This window comes from Hydra vulgaris, chromosome 09 (genome assembly GCF_038396675.1).
Source record: "Hydra vulgaris chromosome 09, alternate assembly HydraT2T_AEP".
Classification (NCBI taxonomy): domain Eukaryota; kingdom Metazoa; phylum Cnidaria; class Hydrozoa; order Anthoathecata; family Hydridae; genus Hydra; species Hydra vulgaris.
In genome coordinates, this window is record NC_088928.1 from 14,900,001 (window position 1) to 14,919,261 (window position 19,261).

Below are 19,261 nucleotides of genomic sequence, written 5' to 3' on the forward strand. Positions count from 1 at the left end.
TTTATTGAAAATGACAATCAAGATTTGCAATGCTCCATAACTCATGTTAGTAATTTTACACTCAATGATAATTATGACGTCTTTATATCATATGCAAAAGATGATATAAATTTTGCTAAGTTAATTAAGAATCGTTTAGAAAATGAATATGGGTATAAAGTTTGTATTGATTATTGTGATTTTTTGCCTGGGTACAATCCCTTTGAGCAGTTATGCAGTGTTATTGAAGAAAAATGCAGGAAAGTTATAGTTATTTTATCTCCTAATTTCAACAAATCAAATAACTGTCAAACACAAGCTAAAATTGCATTATCTTTATCATTTGAATTTAATAAGAACAAAGTGATACCAATATTGTATAAAAAGTGTGAAATGCCCAGAATTTTAAAACTTTTGACACGCCTTGATTGCACAGATCCTAACACCACTCCTTATTTTTGGACACGTCTTATAACGGCAATTAATAATCGATGACATATATTGGTTTCAGGATTTTTGTAATTTTTTTTTTACTGGAATTTATATTTCTATATTTACACACACACATTATATATATATATATATATATATATATATATATATATATATATATATATATATATATATATATATATATATATATATATATATATATATATATATACATATGCTATATATATTTTGCAATTTTCTAGTTTTTTATATAATAAATAGTTTTCCAGAGGTAACTTTTTAGTAAATTATACATACGCACACACATACACACACACTCACACACACTTACAAACACACATACGGGTATATATTTTTTATTTAGTTTCCTTGCTGTAATATTTTTTGTTTTGATTTATTTTACTTAATAGTTTTTTAACTTTTTAGAAATTTTAAAAGGATGTTTAATAATATTAAGTTTTCCAGTTTTTTATATAATAAACTGTTTTGTGTGTGTGTGTGTATATATATATATATATATATATATATATATATATATATATATATATATATATATATATATATATATATATATATATATATATATATATTGACTAACTCTTCTTAGGAAAATTAAAAAAAAAGGCTCCTCGTTAGTCGACGTTTGCTGACTGCCAACTCTAGATCCAATATTGCCGACTCCAGTGTCCAATTTATGAACTAATAAAATTCATAGGGGACTAGACACCCCGTACGCCCCTCCCCTCAGAATGGCCATATATATATATATATATATATATATATATATATATATATATATATATGTATCTATATATATGTATCTATATATATATAGATATAAATATATATATATATATATATATATATATATATATATATAAATATAAATATGTATGTATATATATAAATATATATAAACACACGCACACATATATAAATAGACCATTAGATGCACATTGATGATGTCATATTTAAATAGGAAGCTGTGGGGCTTTAGCACATATATTGATATCTTAGCCTATTGTTGGTAGGAAGTGCTGTTATATTGATTAAGAGTTTGGGATGGGGCAACTATTTTGTCTTTCTATTATCTTTTGTTTGTTCTTGTTCTGAAAAATTAAAGTGTACGTTTTAAGAATTAGTGTGCAAAAAATGTGTTAATGAGTTGTTTGTGATCTAAAATTGTTTGTGCAGAATCAAACAAATGCTTTTTAAATTTTATTATTTAATGATGAAGATATTTTGATATCTATGTGTGTGTGTGTATGTGTGTGTGTATATATATATATATATATATATATATATATATATATATATATATATATATATATATATATAATATATATATATATATATATATATATATATATATATATATATATAAATGGTCTGTTTTTAAAGTTTAATAAGTATGAAGGGCTTCCTATGGAGATGTTTGTATTTTTATACTAAATTAGACAATTTTTCTTTCAATACATATGCACACACACAAAGTTATTTTATAATATTATTTTAGTTGGATAAATTTTGTTTTGTAGGTAAGTATTATAAAAGATGTTATAGCATTATCAGGAACTGAGGCGGCTACTTAGAGGCAGTTAATTTGTTGAAAACATTCTTTTAATCTGTGAAACAGATTTAAGAGCTGCTTAAGCAATTAGTATATAGAACTTTTAATACAAAATTTAAATGGAGCAAGACTCAAATAGAACTGTTCTCTGTAAAATGGGCTGTGGATTTTATGGCAATCATTCTTATGAAGGAATGTGTAGTAAGTGTTATAGAGATCATGTTAAACGTCAGCAACAATCATCGCCTAGTGCTGGAAGAAATAGTCCTGCAACAGGTTAGTTAACTTGTATAATACTATTATCATAAATTTAATTTGAATAATCATGATATATTAACTTTTTTTCAAGTTTTTGTTATATATGTAACAGTTTTATGTTATATAAATAAAATTTAGATTCTTTAAATGTATTAGCAATAAAAAGTTACTTTTTGCTTTAGAATTATCAAATTAAATAAAATTCATAGTCTTCATATTTAATCATAGTTTTCAGGTACCCCAGGGGTTAAAGGGAGCCATAAAGTCTTCAACAACAAAAAATTTTTTCTTCAAATTTTAGATATTTCTTTTAAATTAAGTATTTGCAACGGTAATTTAAAAAAAAAGAAAGAAATTAAAATAAGTTTTTGACCCTCTTTTAACGCTTTTGATGAATGTGGAAATACTTTTATATGATTATACATCAAAATAAAAACATCTATCCAATTAAATAAAAAAAACTTTATTATTGTGAAAGTATTGTGATTAATATATTTTACTATTTTGTTAAAAATTATTCTATCTATTCAATTACTCTTTTAAAACTCCTGTATAACTATATAACAAAAAGTTTTTAAATCATATGATTATTCTAGAACTCTACTTATAAGAAACATTTAAATACCAAAAAATATCAAAACAAAGTTGTGAGACTAAAAATGATTTGATTTCCATCGAAAATTAGAAGTTTAAATCTTTAAGAAAATAGTAAATTCAAAGTGTAGAGGGTAATGGTTGCCAACAATCTCTAGTTCAATTTTTAAATGAACTCTGGTATGACTTACAACATGTAGAAAATTCTTTGTACTTTACAATATTTATATTAGTATATCATATAATGCATTTTTACAAGAACATTATTTTTGTACAAATAAGTTATTATTAAACAAAGCTTGCATATTAATTAAAAAGATAAAGGCGTTTTTGATCTATGACAATGCGTTAAACGTCTATCTAATAAAATGTCCTTGGTTTTATTTAATTTTTTTTTTAATTTTATAAAAGGTAAAAGGGGTAAAATACTTATAATAACTTCCTTAAAATGGGTAAAAGGGGGGCAAATACCGATAATAAATTACCTAATATAATATATTATAATTTTATATATATATATATATATATATATAATATATATATATAGATATATATATATATATATATAAATAATTTGTTAACCAGGAAGAAATTTGATGCAGCGTTTTAACGAAATTGGGAATTTGTCAAAATATAACCTAAACACCCCCTTCCTTCCCCTGAGATTAAAATGTGTTTTAAGAATGCGTGGGGTGCTTTTCTTATATTCTTTCTTTTTCTACTCCATCTCAGCGCTGCATACATTGATTGGACAGCGTCAAAAATAAAATAAAATACCGTCTGTAACATTAAAGATGAATATGAAATCAATACAAAATTAAACGTAGTTTCACAACGACACGGCAAATTATGTCTGATTTCCAAACATATATTAGGAATTATATATTTTTATGTTATAAAATAATCAGTGTAAATTAAATAATTATCATTAAGAGTAATATATTTGATTTATTTTTAATCTTAATATATTGTTGCCGCTTTTTTTTTAAGAGTATTCTTTTGAATATATTTTTCTTTTTCACCGTAATATAGTAACATAGCGATTTATATTCAATGAAAATCTTCGCAGAAGAGAGCCAATGATCTTCTACTTCTAATTAAGATTTAAATTCTGCTTGATATCTTTTATAAATGAACCCTTATATCATCATGTAATAAATTGTGTCATTAAAAGAAATTTTTTGAAAATAGATTAGGCTTTGAAAATAGTAAACACAAGCTCGTGAATTTCATATTTCACATTTATTGTGAGTTCAATTTTATAATTAATAATATTTTTTTTTATACGTAAATTGCATAGCAAAATAAAGTTATAATTACAAAGTCACAGCAAAAGCAACAACAAATGTAGTTTAATTATAGAAGAATATTGCAAGTGGTTGCACGCGTGGCAACAAAGAGTACCAATAATTTTTTTTTCATTCATAGTTGTAAAATGTTATGACTGTTTATTCAAAATTTGTTTTTACGTTTAAATTCAAGCAAGCAGTGAATCTTATTTTCTGGTTTTTTAAATTTCTAGTACCAGTTTGTTGTAATAAAAAAAAAATATTCTTGTTATTAAACGTATTTAATTTACGTTCTAATATACGTTTTTACGTATTTATGTTTTAAATACAAGCAAGTAGTAAAGTAAAGAAATCTATTTTCCTCGTTAAATAAATTTATAGTACCAGTTTATTGTTGTCATAGATCATTTTTTGTATTTAACTTATAATTTAGAGGTGGTCTATTAAAAAAGTTAGTGAATTAATAGTAGATAAGTAAAAAAAGACTTTAGTCAATGTGATCACCTAATTAAGTTGATATAAAATAAAAGAAACAAAAAAAGAAAAATAACGACTAAAAGACTTACCGCAATAGCGTTTCAAGTCATTAATTTTCATGGCATTTTTAAGTTAAAAGTATTTTCAAAAACAATTTCGAAAACATTTCCAAAAAAAATCTGCTCTATAAACAATCAAAGCAATCTTACTAGAAAATCTGCATTAAAGTTTAGTTTAAATTTAAAGATGACATTAGGTGTTAGAGAGACGTTAACCTCAAAAATATTAAAGCAAATCATTCAAAACAAAAGTATGAGTTTGAAACTCATTAACTATTAATGTAACATACGTTTTTAAGCAGTGATTAGAAATAAGATTTCCACCATGTCTTAAATGCAATGCGTTGGAAAGGAAATTTCCCTAATACTTATTAATTATTTAAGAGAAATTCTTTTGTATTCCTGCCACTGCCTCGACATAATGCTTGTATGCTTAAACTCTTTTCAGCCAAAAAGGGCGAAACTTTTAAAGAAATAGGATTTGTGGGTGTTAAACCAAACAAATTTGTTATTATTTTTCATTTTTTAGATTAGTGCATTATTTCTTGCTAACTTTTTAATATAATATTTGCTGTTGTTTGAATGCATTGCAAAAAACTATTTGCAAATTATGAGAAATGAATTTTACTTGTAAGTTGCCGAGAAAATCCCTAAAATTGCTTGGAAAATCTCAATTCTCGAGAAGTTTTTTCCAAGAGACATTTTCACAGTTGTGCAATCTCATTGTTATAACCAATAATGGCAATTTTATTTCACATTTTATGCAATTGATGAATTAGAATTATTTATGTTGTTTTTCTATTAGTTTTTATTAATAATTAACTTTTCAATAATTTTTAGAATTATTATTAAACTTTAATTTGGCAAACTTTATTTGGATGATGGGATTTTTTCACTTTTAAATTGGGAATATTAGTTTAATGAGCATTTGGGAATACCGTGTTCGGCGGGATGCTACAGGGCTAGTTTACACCCTGAATATATAATTTAAGGTAAATTTAATATATACCAAATAATTTTAAATTTTTTTTAAATTTAGCATTTGTAAAGATGATTAAAAAAAAAATTAAAATAAGTTCTTGGTCTTTTAACACTTGGGAAACCTGAAACCATTTTTTTAAGTTTTATTAAATTTTTTTTTTTTTTGAAAAATAAAATTTTGAAAAATAAATCACAACACAATACTAAATTAGTTTAAATTTTTTTTTTTTTTTTGTTTAAAATAATTAAATTCCCCCCAAAAAGTTATGGTCTTCAGGTGCCTCAAATAGGTAAAAGGCGGGAAAAAAGGTTTTTTAAATTCTTTTTCACAATTAGAATTGCTAATAGTTAAAAAAAAAGTAATAAAAAATTTTTTTATGGAACTTATTGGGCTCTTTTTATCCCTTTGGGGCATCTGAAGAGCATAATTTTTCGGGGGGAATTTAATGATTTTAAACCAAAAAGCAACTTTTTATTACTATTACATATACAAACTTTGATTATTATTTTTCACCTAATATTTCAATGCACCCTAATATATAGTCTCAGTGGCATGCTGGGCCCAGAGGTTATGCGGGAACCCCACAAAGACCTTAAGCTTTTTATCTTATAAGGGCTTTTTGTAGAAAAATTATTTTACTTTAAATAATCATCTTATAATCTTTTATTCACTTACGCTTTCGCAAATTAAATTATTAATTTATCTGATTAAACTGAGTACTAGTAACAGTCCTCTGAATTAGGGTTGGTATTTGGCATTGCTGACCTAAAACTGTTAAGGACAACAAAAAATCACTAACCTTGTTTCTATGTTTTATGGTATAATCTTTGTCTACTTTTTTTTTTGCCGAATTCTAACAGTTTAACATCCTCCTGAAGGATCTCATTTTTCTTAAATCTGAGTAACGTGATAAAATCTCCTCTTTAACTCCTCTTTTTTATTTTTTCATTTCTTGATGGTAGTATAATGTTCAAAATTCATCGTCTGCAAAACTGGTTAATGTCTGAAATGAGGATTGGGTTGTAAAAAATTAATTTTAACAAGTCCATGTCATTTAACATAAAAAAATGACATTGTTGACCCCTGTCCATACCCCAATTGTGTGGAAAGTTGGATGTTGAACCTATAAAAAAATCCTTTAAAATCCTCTATTTTTATTCAAAATTTTGTAGTTTTGCGAAAAAAATCTTCTAAATTTAAACCCAAGTCTTTTCTAAAATCCTCTTATATTCTCTTTTTCTTATAAAAATTATGTGACCACCCTGTTTTTATTGTTTTATTTTAAATTGTAAAGCGTGTTTTTCAGAACAAATGTTTAACACTTGAATTTCTATTTTTACAAGTTTGAAGAGAAAATCTAGTTTTACAAGTTATTAGGCAAATTTGTATTAAGTTATAGTAATTAATAATGCTACAAATAATGCAAATAATTATTATTAGTAATTATTAATACCATTGCAAATAATTATTATAGATAAAAATTTTAATCTTTTTAAAAATTATTATCAAATTTAAGTTTGGTTACACATAATGTTAAGGATCTTATAATGAAAATGTAATGAACAATAATTTCAAAAATAGGCTAACCTGTGATTAGTGTTTTGTGTCTGAAGGTTCTATGTGGTACTGTTGTAGTGTTGATGTGTTCACTTTCTAAACTTGAAGTTCTGAGTTTGATCCTATGGTCGCTTTTACAACCTTACTATTTTTTTTCAATTGTTGTCATTAACAAAAATATTTAAAAAATAAGTAGCCTTTACACAGCCTTGGGGGGTGAATCGTTTTTTTAATTATAATAAGTTTTTTTTATAGTTAGGTTAAAATTTTTCAATGCAATTTTAAAGTGTACACAAATTTTCAAAATATCTTAACAATCATGGTCAACTTTTCAAAATCAAATAGTATTTGCGAGATCATATTATGGTGTGAAATCGCACACCTTTTTGGCCTAGCCTGGTTAAACAGGAAATAAATTTTCAAGTTAAAGATAATGGTCTTAAAAATCTCAATATCATACTGAATTGCAAAGATTGTAATACAGGCCTTGTTAAGAAGCCTCGTCCTTTTTTTTATTAGAATATTTAAATAGTCTTTTGAAATTGTTTATGTGGAAAACATTAAACAGTTATTGTTGGAAAAAACATTTTCACTGCAATTTTGAAATAATTTTTTTTTTTTTTTTTTTTTTTTTTGATAAAATAACTTTTGAGTTAAATAAAATTTCTTTTATTAAAAAAATTTTAATTTACATTTATTTTACAAGATTTAAGTTGAATTTATTATTAAAGATTTATATATTAAATTTTATTTTATTAGATTTAAATTAAATTTATTATTAAATTATTAAAATTATCTTATTAGGTTTAATAGAATTTTTTAAAAAAAGATAATATCTTTTAAGAAATCAATAAGATAAGTTTGAATAAGTATAAGTTTTTTAAAGTAAGGAAATTTTTTTTTCAAACAATTTTGTTTAATTTGAAGATATTTTATATATAATTTTTAAAGCTAACGATTTTCGACGTGGTTTCAAATTAAATTTAATTACAATATGGAGCTTTAAAACACGCAACTGACTTCATTAAACTTTAAATATGTAAATATGTATATTAAGTTAAGTTACATTTACTTGCCTTAGGTTTTTCTGTTATGCAACACAATCTCATAACAAGGCCTGGTAATATATATTTTTAAAGATTCTATTGTTACAAATTAAACTGCTCATTAAAGCTTAAGCTATTAGTTTAATTCTATTAGTGTAAAGAACAACAATAACATTCCAAAAAAAGTGGTCTTCAAAACTATTGTTTTAAATTTTTCTAAAATATCAATTTTTGTACTTTATAACCCTGACAGTACCGCTGACATCAACGTTTTAATAATTGATATTAAAAAATAAAAAATAGTGGAGTTGACTGTTAAACCTTTGTTTACGAGTTAGCACTTTCAGTTGTGTTGTGTTGGACTGTCTTGCCTGCTTTTTAAATTACCACACATAATTATAAATCAGTAATTCACTATTTCTGGTCCTTGGTGGTGTCTAGGAGTTATTAAGTCTTTCAACATTATTGAAAGACTTATGGAGCACTTTAGGAAAAAATGAATACATTTAAAGCACAGGAACTTACCAATTTTGAACCCAGCATCATTATTTTAAATACATACACAAAGTAAGTAGATAGGAAACTTTAGGGTAAAAAAAATTTATTAAATTTTTTTTTTTAATTTAAAGTTAGTTAGTCAAATCTTTTTTGAATAATTTATTTTGAACTCTATACATTTAAAATTTGTTGTTGCAAATATATTAAGTTATTGTATACTAAACTATATCATTTATTAAACAAAGATGTTTGATTGTTCAAGAGGAAAATTTAAATAAAACAAAAAACCAATATAAAATCTTCTTAAGTTGCTCTTAAACAAAAAATCTTAATATGATAACAATGTTATGTAATATGATGTAACATGTAATATGATAACAATACAACATAACAATGTTGTGTAATATGACATATAATATGATAACAAATATTATTTTAAAAAATAACATGATTATTTATTCATTACTTAATGTCTTGCTGCACTGTATCATTTTTCACCCTTCTCTAGATTGTTTTTTGTTAAAGTCTATTTTTAGCTTTTAATGGTTGCAAGACGATTTTCAAAACATTTTTGATATTAAGCAATGCAATTTATTTTAAAGGCTTGTTTATGTGATGTAATGGTTATGTAAAATGTAATTCATACAGATAAAGTAATATACATTATTTCTAAAACAATTATGCTGTGTAGCAATAACTTGTTATTTAGATGCCACTTCAAGTATATTAATTTAAATATAAGTGATGTGTATTTTACTTGAGTAAATTATTTTCCTTAGTCGTGGCAAAATAACTTTTATTGTTAAACAGCAGCTTTCTTAAGGTTTTTAAAGTTGGAAGGAAGTGTTTTCATGTAATTTTAAATATTTTTTTAAATTGAAGAACTAACAAATTTTAAATCTCTGTTATGTGTTTAACATACCTATTTTGAGCATAACAGGTATTAAACATCTGATATACCAATGATAATGATATCTCCTTTTCAACATAAATCCTAAATAATTGGCACCTGCTGTTTCAAAAAAGATGTTGAACATGGTTTATGTACAAACCGGGCATGTCTTAATATTGTTTTTGCATATTCATATTTATCAACTTTTTAAGTTTTTTTTTTTTTAAGTTTTATGTTAAATATCCATAGTTTCACACTTGTGTAGTTAGATGGTTTCCATAATGTCACTTTATTGAAAAAAGAAAATCTTTTGGGAGAGTTTTAGTAATTTTTTTACAACTGGGTGCCTTATACAATAATTTAACCCATTTCCTGGCATTAACCTGTTTTGTAGATTAGGACTGAATATTTTTAGTTTGATAGTTTTCCATTCAAAGTTTACAAGCTCTAATCCTTACCTGCAATTCTGTAGGGGTTTTATATAAGATTTTTCTTTATCCTAGGTAAGTTACCTTCACCATGGCTAGCCTGGCATGGCATTTGGGCAATGGCTTCACCATTGCCCAGATGTTAAACTAGTTCTATACTAGGACAGTAAGGTTCTTACTGTCCTAGTATAGAACTAGTTTAACATCTGGGCAAGTTTAAAAGCTAAAAATATGGTGCTATATTGATTGCCATTAGAATATTTAGACAATTTTTTGTTGGTTAGTTTGATGGACTGGTTGACAATAATAAATGGGTTTGTTTTTAGAAGTGTTAGATTTGTTTAGAAGTAGTTGCAGAAAAAAATGTATATATTTATGTATTCTAATATTTCTCAACTTATTGATGACTTACTTTAACTATAATAGGATTCATTCCACTATAAAGTTTATGATTTTTGTTTCTAATTTTGTATTCTATGTTTTGACACTAAACACAAAGAACCTTTTGAATACCTTAAGTTACTTTAAATTTGTAAATTTCTTATTTGGTAAAGTGAATTTTAAGTAATAAGTGTTATTTTAAATTTTTTAACCGTTTAAATAGCATTTATTATCAATATTTAGGTGCATGTGGATCAACTTCAGCATCTCAACTTACTCTTCAATCTCCCTCTTCAACCGCAGTGGCCCAAACGACTGCATTTTTAGATAACTCTCAATTACAATCTGCCTGTCTAAGCCCTGAAACCTCGGCGTCTTTATTAGTTGAAGATAAATCACCATCAAATCAAGTTGAAGTATTTGAAGAAAATTCTGAATGTCCGGGAAAAATAAAAAAAAATCGTTGTTGCTCATGCAGAAAGAAAGTGGGCCTAACAGGTTTGTCTTTAATTTTTTAACACGCGTTTAATTATTGTATTTGAAACTATTTATTTAAGGTTTCAATGTAACATTCTTGATTTTTATTTTTTGATTGCTTTTTTCCTATTTTCAGGTTTCGAATGCCGTTGCGGTGGTCTCTTTTGCGGCATTCATCGGTACTCTGACAAACATAACTGTTCATACGACTATAAAGCAGATGGGCGAGAGCAAATAGCTAAAGCCAATCCAGTCATTGTTGGTGAAAAAATTAAAAAAATATGAAGCTTTATGATGTTGTACATTATTGTTTGAATCTTTTTCAGCCTCGTGTTTGTGTGTTGGTATTTACTTTCATAAGCTATTGTCGTGTACACTAGCTCTTTAGGCCCCGTATTTTTTTTGAAAGAGTATACCTAGCAATTTTTAGAATTATTTGATGCGTTGGATACATTTAATAAATGTAACACCGCCTGCTGCTTCTATAACTGAGATTTAGTAGAGTCTGCTGTAAATTAGATTTTGCAGAATCTTCACTTCATTGTATAAATATGTAATCGAAATATAAGTCGTATGTGTAAGTCAATTTTTTTGGCACAGTTCTTTATTTTTCAAAAATAAAATATTTGACTACTTGCACTAATACATTACTTTCTTTTGAAAGCAAACGCTCTAGCAATGTTTTGTATTTTTAAATTACCTTTTTAGTTTTCATGTAAGTTATAATTAACGATGAGCAGCAGCGCTTGTTTGTTTATTTAATTTATTTTTGTGACTGGAAACGGTTTTACGTTTAATGTCTACTTTGTTAATATTTCTGCTTTAATGTCTGCTTTGTTAATATTTAAGTCTACAAATCTGCAAGTTTTTGTGAATTTTTTTTTTTTTTTTTTTTTTTGAAGACAAGTTATTTTATATTTTTGGCCTCCAAACTCCGTAGCAGTGCTTATGATTTTCTTTTGCTTCCGTTTATTTTTATCTTGTTTATTAAATGTCTTCAATAGAGGATTTTGGTTGCGAAGCGTGTTTTTTTATATATATAATTTTCTTATCTTTTTTTTTTTTCTTTATTTATTCTTCCTGGATTTTATAGCAGATGGATATTAACAGCTCTTATTGAGTAGTTATATATTATAAAAACGAATCGCGTTAACCTTAATTACAAATACCAATAAATATTTGTTTTTTATTTTTAAATAACCATCATACTTTAATTAAATTATGACATCGTTTTTTGGATAGTTTAAATCAAATTATCCACAGTTCTTAGCGATTAGAAATTAACCTCCTTAATTCTTTACTCGGAGCCACGTTGTCGCAAATAAAAATTGAAAGTTTAAAAAAAAATTTGGTTTGTTACTTGTTTAACATTCCATAAATTATTCAACTTCTACAAAACTAATGATATGATGGTTTGACAAAAACTTTCCACGCATTTACGAATTTTTATAAAATGCGTAGGCTAATAAAGGTAATATTGAGTCTGTGTTCGCGTTACATAATTACAACTTTTACAACGCGTAAATCTGTGAACTTATGTAAACTGACGAATATCTGGCCACATCGTACTTATTGTTTAAAAGTAAGTGTTACATGAATAAATAAATTAACATATAAATAGGATATTTAGGGGCGGATACAATTCAGAAAAATTTTTAACAAAATCAAACTCAATATGTGTTTAGGCGTCAGTTTTTCAGATGCTAGCTAACAGACCTATTTTTGGCTTCTTACCTAATTCTGGCCATCGGCTTGATTTAGCCATAGTTTCTTTTACAAATTACGTGCTTTTAAACGGAAAAAATTTCAACTGAAGAAACATTGCATAAGCAAGAAACTCGAACACCAATATCCATGTTAAAATAAATACAATAAAATAAAAAAATAATAATAAATTGTTCATTTTTTCGTTAATTTTTTTTTGAACTTCTTCATGTTTCTTATTCAGTACTTCTTGAGATGTAAGCAAAAAATATATTTGTTTCAATGCAGTTTTTGTTTTTTAATGATTTCGGTGGGATATGTTAAAACAATAGAATCTGGTTCTCCTAGAAAGGATTGATTTTTAAATGGAAAATTTTGATAGTGGCTTGAACATATTATTTCTATTTCGTTCATGGCACCATTTCGAGTATTAATGTTACCTGCAACTATATTTTTTACTGGGGATGGATTAGGAATGGCATGCGTATGGTCAAAATTTAATATCGAATGCTTTGTTGCTAAAGATGTTGAAATAAAAAAGTCAACATCTTCTTCAATTGATAAATAATGTGTTCTGCTGTTTCACAATGGTCATTTGATGCTTGAGGTCGGTCACTTAAATTATTCAAAAGGTTCTCATTATTTTGATAATTAGGTTCTACGTATAAAGAATTAGGTATGTAAGCTTCAGGCTGAATTATATTTGGATATTATGGGTAAATTCCACAAGGTCGATAACCAGATGTATTATTACTTGGGGTAACAGATTCGTTCTAACTCTGCTTCATCAATTCACAAAAACTTACTCTTGAAACTAGTGTCTCAGGAAAATTACTAATCAAATTTTCACATGCCTTTCTGTAAGCTTTCTTGGGTGGGCCAAATACTGTTTGATCACAAGGCTGAAGCTGTTGAGTGACCTATTTGTTTTTCCTTTTACTATAAAATGTGGAAGAAGAGAGTTACCAATTACATTGACACAAGCTATAACAGTTATTATTTCCCGATTACCTGATGTACGACTATGTAGATACTTTACTCTTTTTTTAGCAATTATTTTCCCAGGGCGATAATCAAACTGCATTCCAGTCTCATACATATTCCGTATGCTCTGTGGTTTACTAATTAGTTTATTTTCATTTAATACGTTTTTAAGAATAGAAAAGTATGTGGAAACTTTACAAACATTTATGCACTGATGACTAACAACAGCTGTAACTTCTGGCTAACGTAAAGTTATGCGTTTGTGCCTTTTACACACTCCACGCCACCATTTTTCAGAAGGTGTTCCATTTTCGAATGATTTTTTATGCTTAGCAGCAAAGTTTTCAGCATATTTTAAAAACTGAGATTGACCAAATCTTATTCCTAATGCTGCACGATTGCATGCAAAATCAACTACCTTATTTTCTTCTTCATCATTTAGAAGGGTGGGATGTCCAGGCTTGGCCCCCAATTCTGTTTTTCCAGAAAGTTGAACCTGCAGAGAACATCATGGAACACCATAAGCCTGACATGCTGCACGCTGTGAAAATTCATTTTTTGAGGCTGCAATAATTGATATCATTGCTGCATCACTCCATAAACAGTGTTTTTTACGTTTACTTCTATTCAGTTTTTCAATTTTTTTTAGAATTTTATAAATTTTTTCTTATTTTAACTTTCTTAATTTTTTCCAATCCAATAAAAAATTTCAGAGATATTAAACTATAAGGTAATTATTACCATCTAACAATAAAGGTTCATGCATATAAGTGCCTATACATTTAATCAAAATCATGTATCAAGGCCTATATATAGAACTTTGTTTATAAAATGGTATTTGTAAAATTATAAAAATACTTTATTAATCTATTTAAAATAAAATTTGTAGTTATAAATGATACTATGTTTATAAGATTACAATGTTAAGTTTTTTTATTTTTTCCTATTCTTTATTCCGATTATTTTTAAACATTATATAGGCTATATACATTAGGATGTTCCGTATTTTATCAATTTTTGAAATAAACTGGTAAATCGATTTATAAATTGACCATTTATATAAAAAAAGTTTGAGCAAAATATATATCCTGGCGGGGACCTTTAAGATTTATCCTATAAAATTTTTTATTCTTTTAAATAATATATGATAGATTGAATATTAATTACAAAAAAGAAGCAAATTTGTTTCAGAAGATTCTGTAGAATAATTTCTTAATTTTTTGTTGAAAAATTAAGAAATTATTCTACAGAATCTTCTGAAATAGGATAAAAATTTTTTTTTTTTACAAAAACCTATTTTATAACTCGGTGGCTTATTTTATAACTCGCAAGCGTATCTTTTCAACATGCTCCTTTTTTGTAATTAATATTCAATCTAACATATATTATTTAAATTAATAAAAAACTTTATAGGATAAATCTTAAGGTCCTTGCCAGGCGTTTAAAACACCCAACGTTTTTGCCCAAAATTGAACTGGCGGGGACCCTAAAAGTTATATATATATATGTATTTTTTGCTCAAACTTTTTTTCATATAAATGGTCAATTTAAAAATCGATTCGCGAGTTTAATTTCAAAAAGTGATAAATATGAAACACCCTAATATACATAATACAATGCAGTATATATACATTTGTGTCTATACATACTGACGCATGTACATATAACACATAATAATTGCATAGCTATATACATAATCATTAATACACATTAAATAACATAGTTTTCAAAATTACACAAACAAACACACACATATCTATAAACGTGTCATTTTGAAAGTTATGTTTTACATTTTAACAGCGCAACAATGTTTGAATGTAATTATCAATGCTTTGAAAATATCAAACATCGAGTTTACGGAAGCAAAAAATTAATCAAATATTTCCAATATGTTTTCAAAGCATCAGCCTACCTAAATATTTTTTTAGCTGCGCATTTGAAAGTTACAAAGTGAACGTAACTTATTTTACTTCACAACAGACCAAGAGACTATTACATTAAAGCATTTAGCGCTTCTAAAAGTTGGCCAGAATTAGGACGCGGGTAGATACCCTATAAATTAAAGACTTTAAATTTCATTTAGTGTGTAACTTTTCAAGATGTAATTGAGAACTTGAAAGTTGTAATTAAGAAAAGTAAGATGTAATTGAGAAAATGAAAGTTGTAAATAAGAAATCGTAAAATGTAGTTGAGAACATGATAGTTTTAATTAATGAAAGTATAAAGAATACAAAGTTCTTTGTATTTTGGATTTTATAGTTCTAATATACTTTGTAATTTAAGGCTGGAAATAATAATATAATATCAGTAAAATATAAAAAGGCATTTGAGTTTAAGGCGGTAACTGGAAAAATTCTAATTGGTGTCAATTAAAACTTTCTTTTATTTTTGTTTGTGAAAAATTTAATTTTTCACAAACAAAAATAAAAGAATTTTGATATTTGATTAATTTTTTAAGATTTCAGATGAATAATAAATAAAACACAAATAATTCCATTACTGTATTGCTGGTGCATACAAATGATAAATTTGATATTATTAACTTATTAAAATGCATGTCCAAGAAGATCTTTTATAATGACCTTTAATTACATTGTGAAATCGCAATTACAAATAATGTATTCTCATTTACATATTACGATTTCTTAATTACAACTTTTGTTTTTCTAATTAGATATTGCAATTTCTTATTTACAAGATGGGTTTCTCAATTACATTTCCTAAAAACATGTTGTTTTTCTTAATTACATATTGCGACTTCTAAATTATATGTTGTATTTCTCAATTACAACTTACTTTTCTTAATTACAACTTTCAAGTTCTCAATTACATCTTGAAAAGGTGTAGTTGCTAAAATGAATTCATGTCACTATCCAAGTATTAAAAATGTTTTTCATCGAGGGAATAAAGTTTTTTACTTTGTTCTTAAGTTTAGGAAAAGTAATTAAGTAAAACAATCTTACTCCAACGATATGGTGCTCGAGAGGACATCTACCAAAGTATTAAAATATGCTTTTCATCGAGAGAATTAAGTTTTTTAAATTGTTTCTTAAGTCAGAAAAAGTAATTAAGTAAAATAATCCTATTACAGTCATAAGAGTCTAAGAGGGCATCCGTAAAGTACGTACGAAGTATAAAAACTGATTTAAAACTTGTGCGCAGCTATATGCTTTCAATACTTCCGCTTCCTTGCCTACGTACGCGTTATTTAAACATTAAAAATAACAAGCTCTTGGATATTTTAACATATCTATGTTACATAACATAATATTGATTTTTTAAACTCGTTTAAATTCTGTTTTTTTTGTTTGTTTGTATATGTTTTATATATATATATATATATATATATATATATATATATATATATATATATATATATATATATATATATAAAACTTTAACATTTTTACTATAATGTATTTGTATTTGATTAAATGTATTCAATCCCAACCCTGGTTATTACCGCCTTTTACAATTTAATATGAAATCATAACAACCAATTACAACATACTTTTAAAATGTTTTATTATATACATCTATACATTTAATTCAAAAAATTTTATATAAAAATTAAAATATTAACAATAAAAACTTTTTAAAATGAGTAAAAAATAATTTATCAAAACAAACATGAAATCCAACTGAGGAACGAACGTTAACACTATTAACGTTAACTTCTACAGTAATCTTTAACAGCATTTGCAAGATTTTGTTATTTCTTTCTGATTTTCGTTTGGTAACAAACCGTTCATCTAAAATTTGGTAAAGCAACAACAAAATATTTTAAATATTTTGGGGAATTAAAAAGTACGAATATAAATATAAAATTGCTTCTTTTTTTTTTTGCTATAAAAATTTCATAAATAAAAATTTTTTTTTGCAATACTTCTAGAATTTGGTTGAGCAACTCTTCGAACATCTAAAACAAAACAAAAAAATTATTAATATGACTTTGTAATGCATAAACCTTTTTAGGGGGTAAAATCAACACCAAGAAGCAGGGTTGGAAAAAATCAAGGGTTTTTTAAAAAAAACCTAACCCAAGTGGGTTTTTTTTTATTTTTTTTTTTTAAGCAACTCATTTTTGTATTTTAAAACCGAGTGGGAATAACGATCAGTCCATTTGGGGTGATATTGAACTTTTCATAATGTTTTTATTTTTTAGATTATAGAGAAATTCATTTTGCAAGTAAATTTGTTTCTAAGCTTACATTATTTTTAAGAACATCTAAAATGAATTCGTTAAGAAACATTGCGGTGTCTTCACCACCAGGTTCTTTATTTTTTTCCATGAATGTGTTTTATCAGCTCAGTTTTGCAACTGAATCAAAGTATTACAATATATAGCTCTATTGTGTGTGTTTCTTCACATTTTAGCAAACTTGGTACTGATGTTCACTTTTACCCTGCTGTTCGTAGTCCGTTGACGGTACAGATGACAAATGAGACATGAGTATCATTTTCAATAGATACAATACACAGATGAGTATGAGAATCATTTTCACCAACAAAATGTCTCTAACTTAGTCATTAAGAAATTTGCAGAAGATCTACTTGCTCACTTAGAACCTATTGTTTTTGCACTTGATAAAGCACAAAGTGACAAATGCAAAATAGCAGATGTAGTGGAAGTATGGAAAAAGTATTATAGTATATAAAGTGATAAATAAGAGAATTGTAGCAGTAGGAAATGGAATTATGAGTAAAATAATGGCAAGCTCAATAAAGAGAAGAAACCTTAGTAGGTACTAACTTTGCAATCGATTGTATGTTTTCATGATATCCATATGTTTTCTTTATTTTTCATTATGCAATAATGTTTGCAAAAAACATAGAAAAACGAGTTTTTTTTGAAAGCACACAATTTATTATAAAAATTTCAAATTTCTATATAAAAAGCCAAATTTTTAGTTGGGATAGTTTAACATGCCAGCTGCCTTTAACATAACCTTTTTTCTCACTCTTTTGGAATTAAATAAACAGTAACAAAACCTTTCTTCTCACTCTTTAGGAATTAAACAAACAAAATTAAACAAAACAATAAAGTAAAATGTGAAATATTAAACTAAATGAATCAAATTTAAAAAAATTAAAAATTAGTCAAATTAATCAAATGTAAAAAAAATAACGATTCAAGTGTAAGAGAAGTAATGTGGACATCAAAGCAAAGCAGAATGAGACAGCTTACTTTGTTCAATATTGGTATTCCCATATCCTACTAGATTTAATATTGGTACTCCCATAACTTACTAGACTTAATATTGAATGGCCTCAATCCACTACACATCTAGATCTGATGAACTATTATGTATGGAGCAATTAATGTTGAATTCATTGCTGAAAATGTTGGTATTTTAAAGCATGAAATAATCTTGATACTGTTTTAATACAGGTCATAAATCAAATAGATATCTTTTTCTATTAATTTATATTTAACAAAACTTCTAATTAAAAAAAAAAAATTTCAAATTATCCAAGGAAAACTTCCCACACTATTTTCAATTGCATGAAACTTCAACTATAATTTAATTATAATTATGGTTTTTCCACTATAATTATAATTCTTCGACTATAATTATAATTTATAAACCTATAATTCTTTTAAGTGAGTAATATAATATTTTAAATAAATG

At 25.9% G+C, this 19,261-nt stretch overlaps 2 protein-coding genes across 3 annotated transcripts in view; one reads left to right on the top strand and one right to left on the bottom strand.

Moving 5' to 3' along the window:
- LOC100212818 (AN1-type zinc finger protein 5) overlaps positions 1–12,116 on the top strand; it is a 13,018-nt gene extending 902 nt beyond the window's left edge. The window contains exons 2-4 of one of the 2 annotated variants that reach the window (XM_065804810.1): positions 1,971–2,278; positions 10,707–10,961; positions 11,077–12,116. In XM_065804810.1, the coding sequence (XP_065660882.1) occupies positions 2,122–2,278; positions 10,707–10,961; positions 11,077–11,225 (561 nt within the window). In that variant the 5' untranslated portion in view covers positions 1,971–2,121 and the 3' untranslated portion in view covers positions 11,226–12,116. Of the gene's footprint in view, positions 533–1,970; positions 2,279–10,706; positions 10,962–11,076 lie in introns of those variants that run through there. The other variant, XM_065804809.1, reaches the window with a different exon arrangement.
- Positions 12,117–17,165: 5,049 nt separating this feature from the next.
- Positions 17,166–19,261, bottom strand: part of LOC105847701 (uncharacterized) — a 35,692-nt gene continuing 33,596 nt past the window's right edge. Inside the window, exons 7-8 of the mRNA XM_065804811.1 lie at positions 17,515–17,547; positions 17,166–17,380 (exon numbers count right to left, since the gene is read on the bottom strand). Coding sequence (XP_065660883.1) covers positions 17,318–17,380; positions 17,515–17,547 — 96 coding nt within the window. The 3' untranslated portion in view covers positions 17,166–17,317. The remainder of the gene's footprint in view (positions 17,381–17,514; positions 17,548–19,261) is intronic.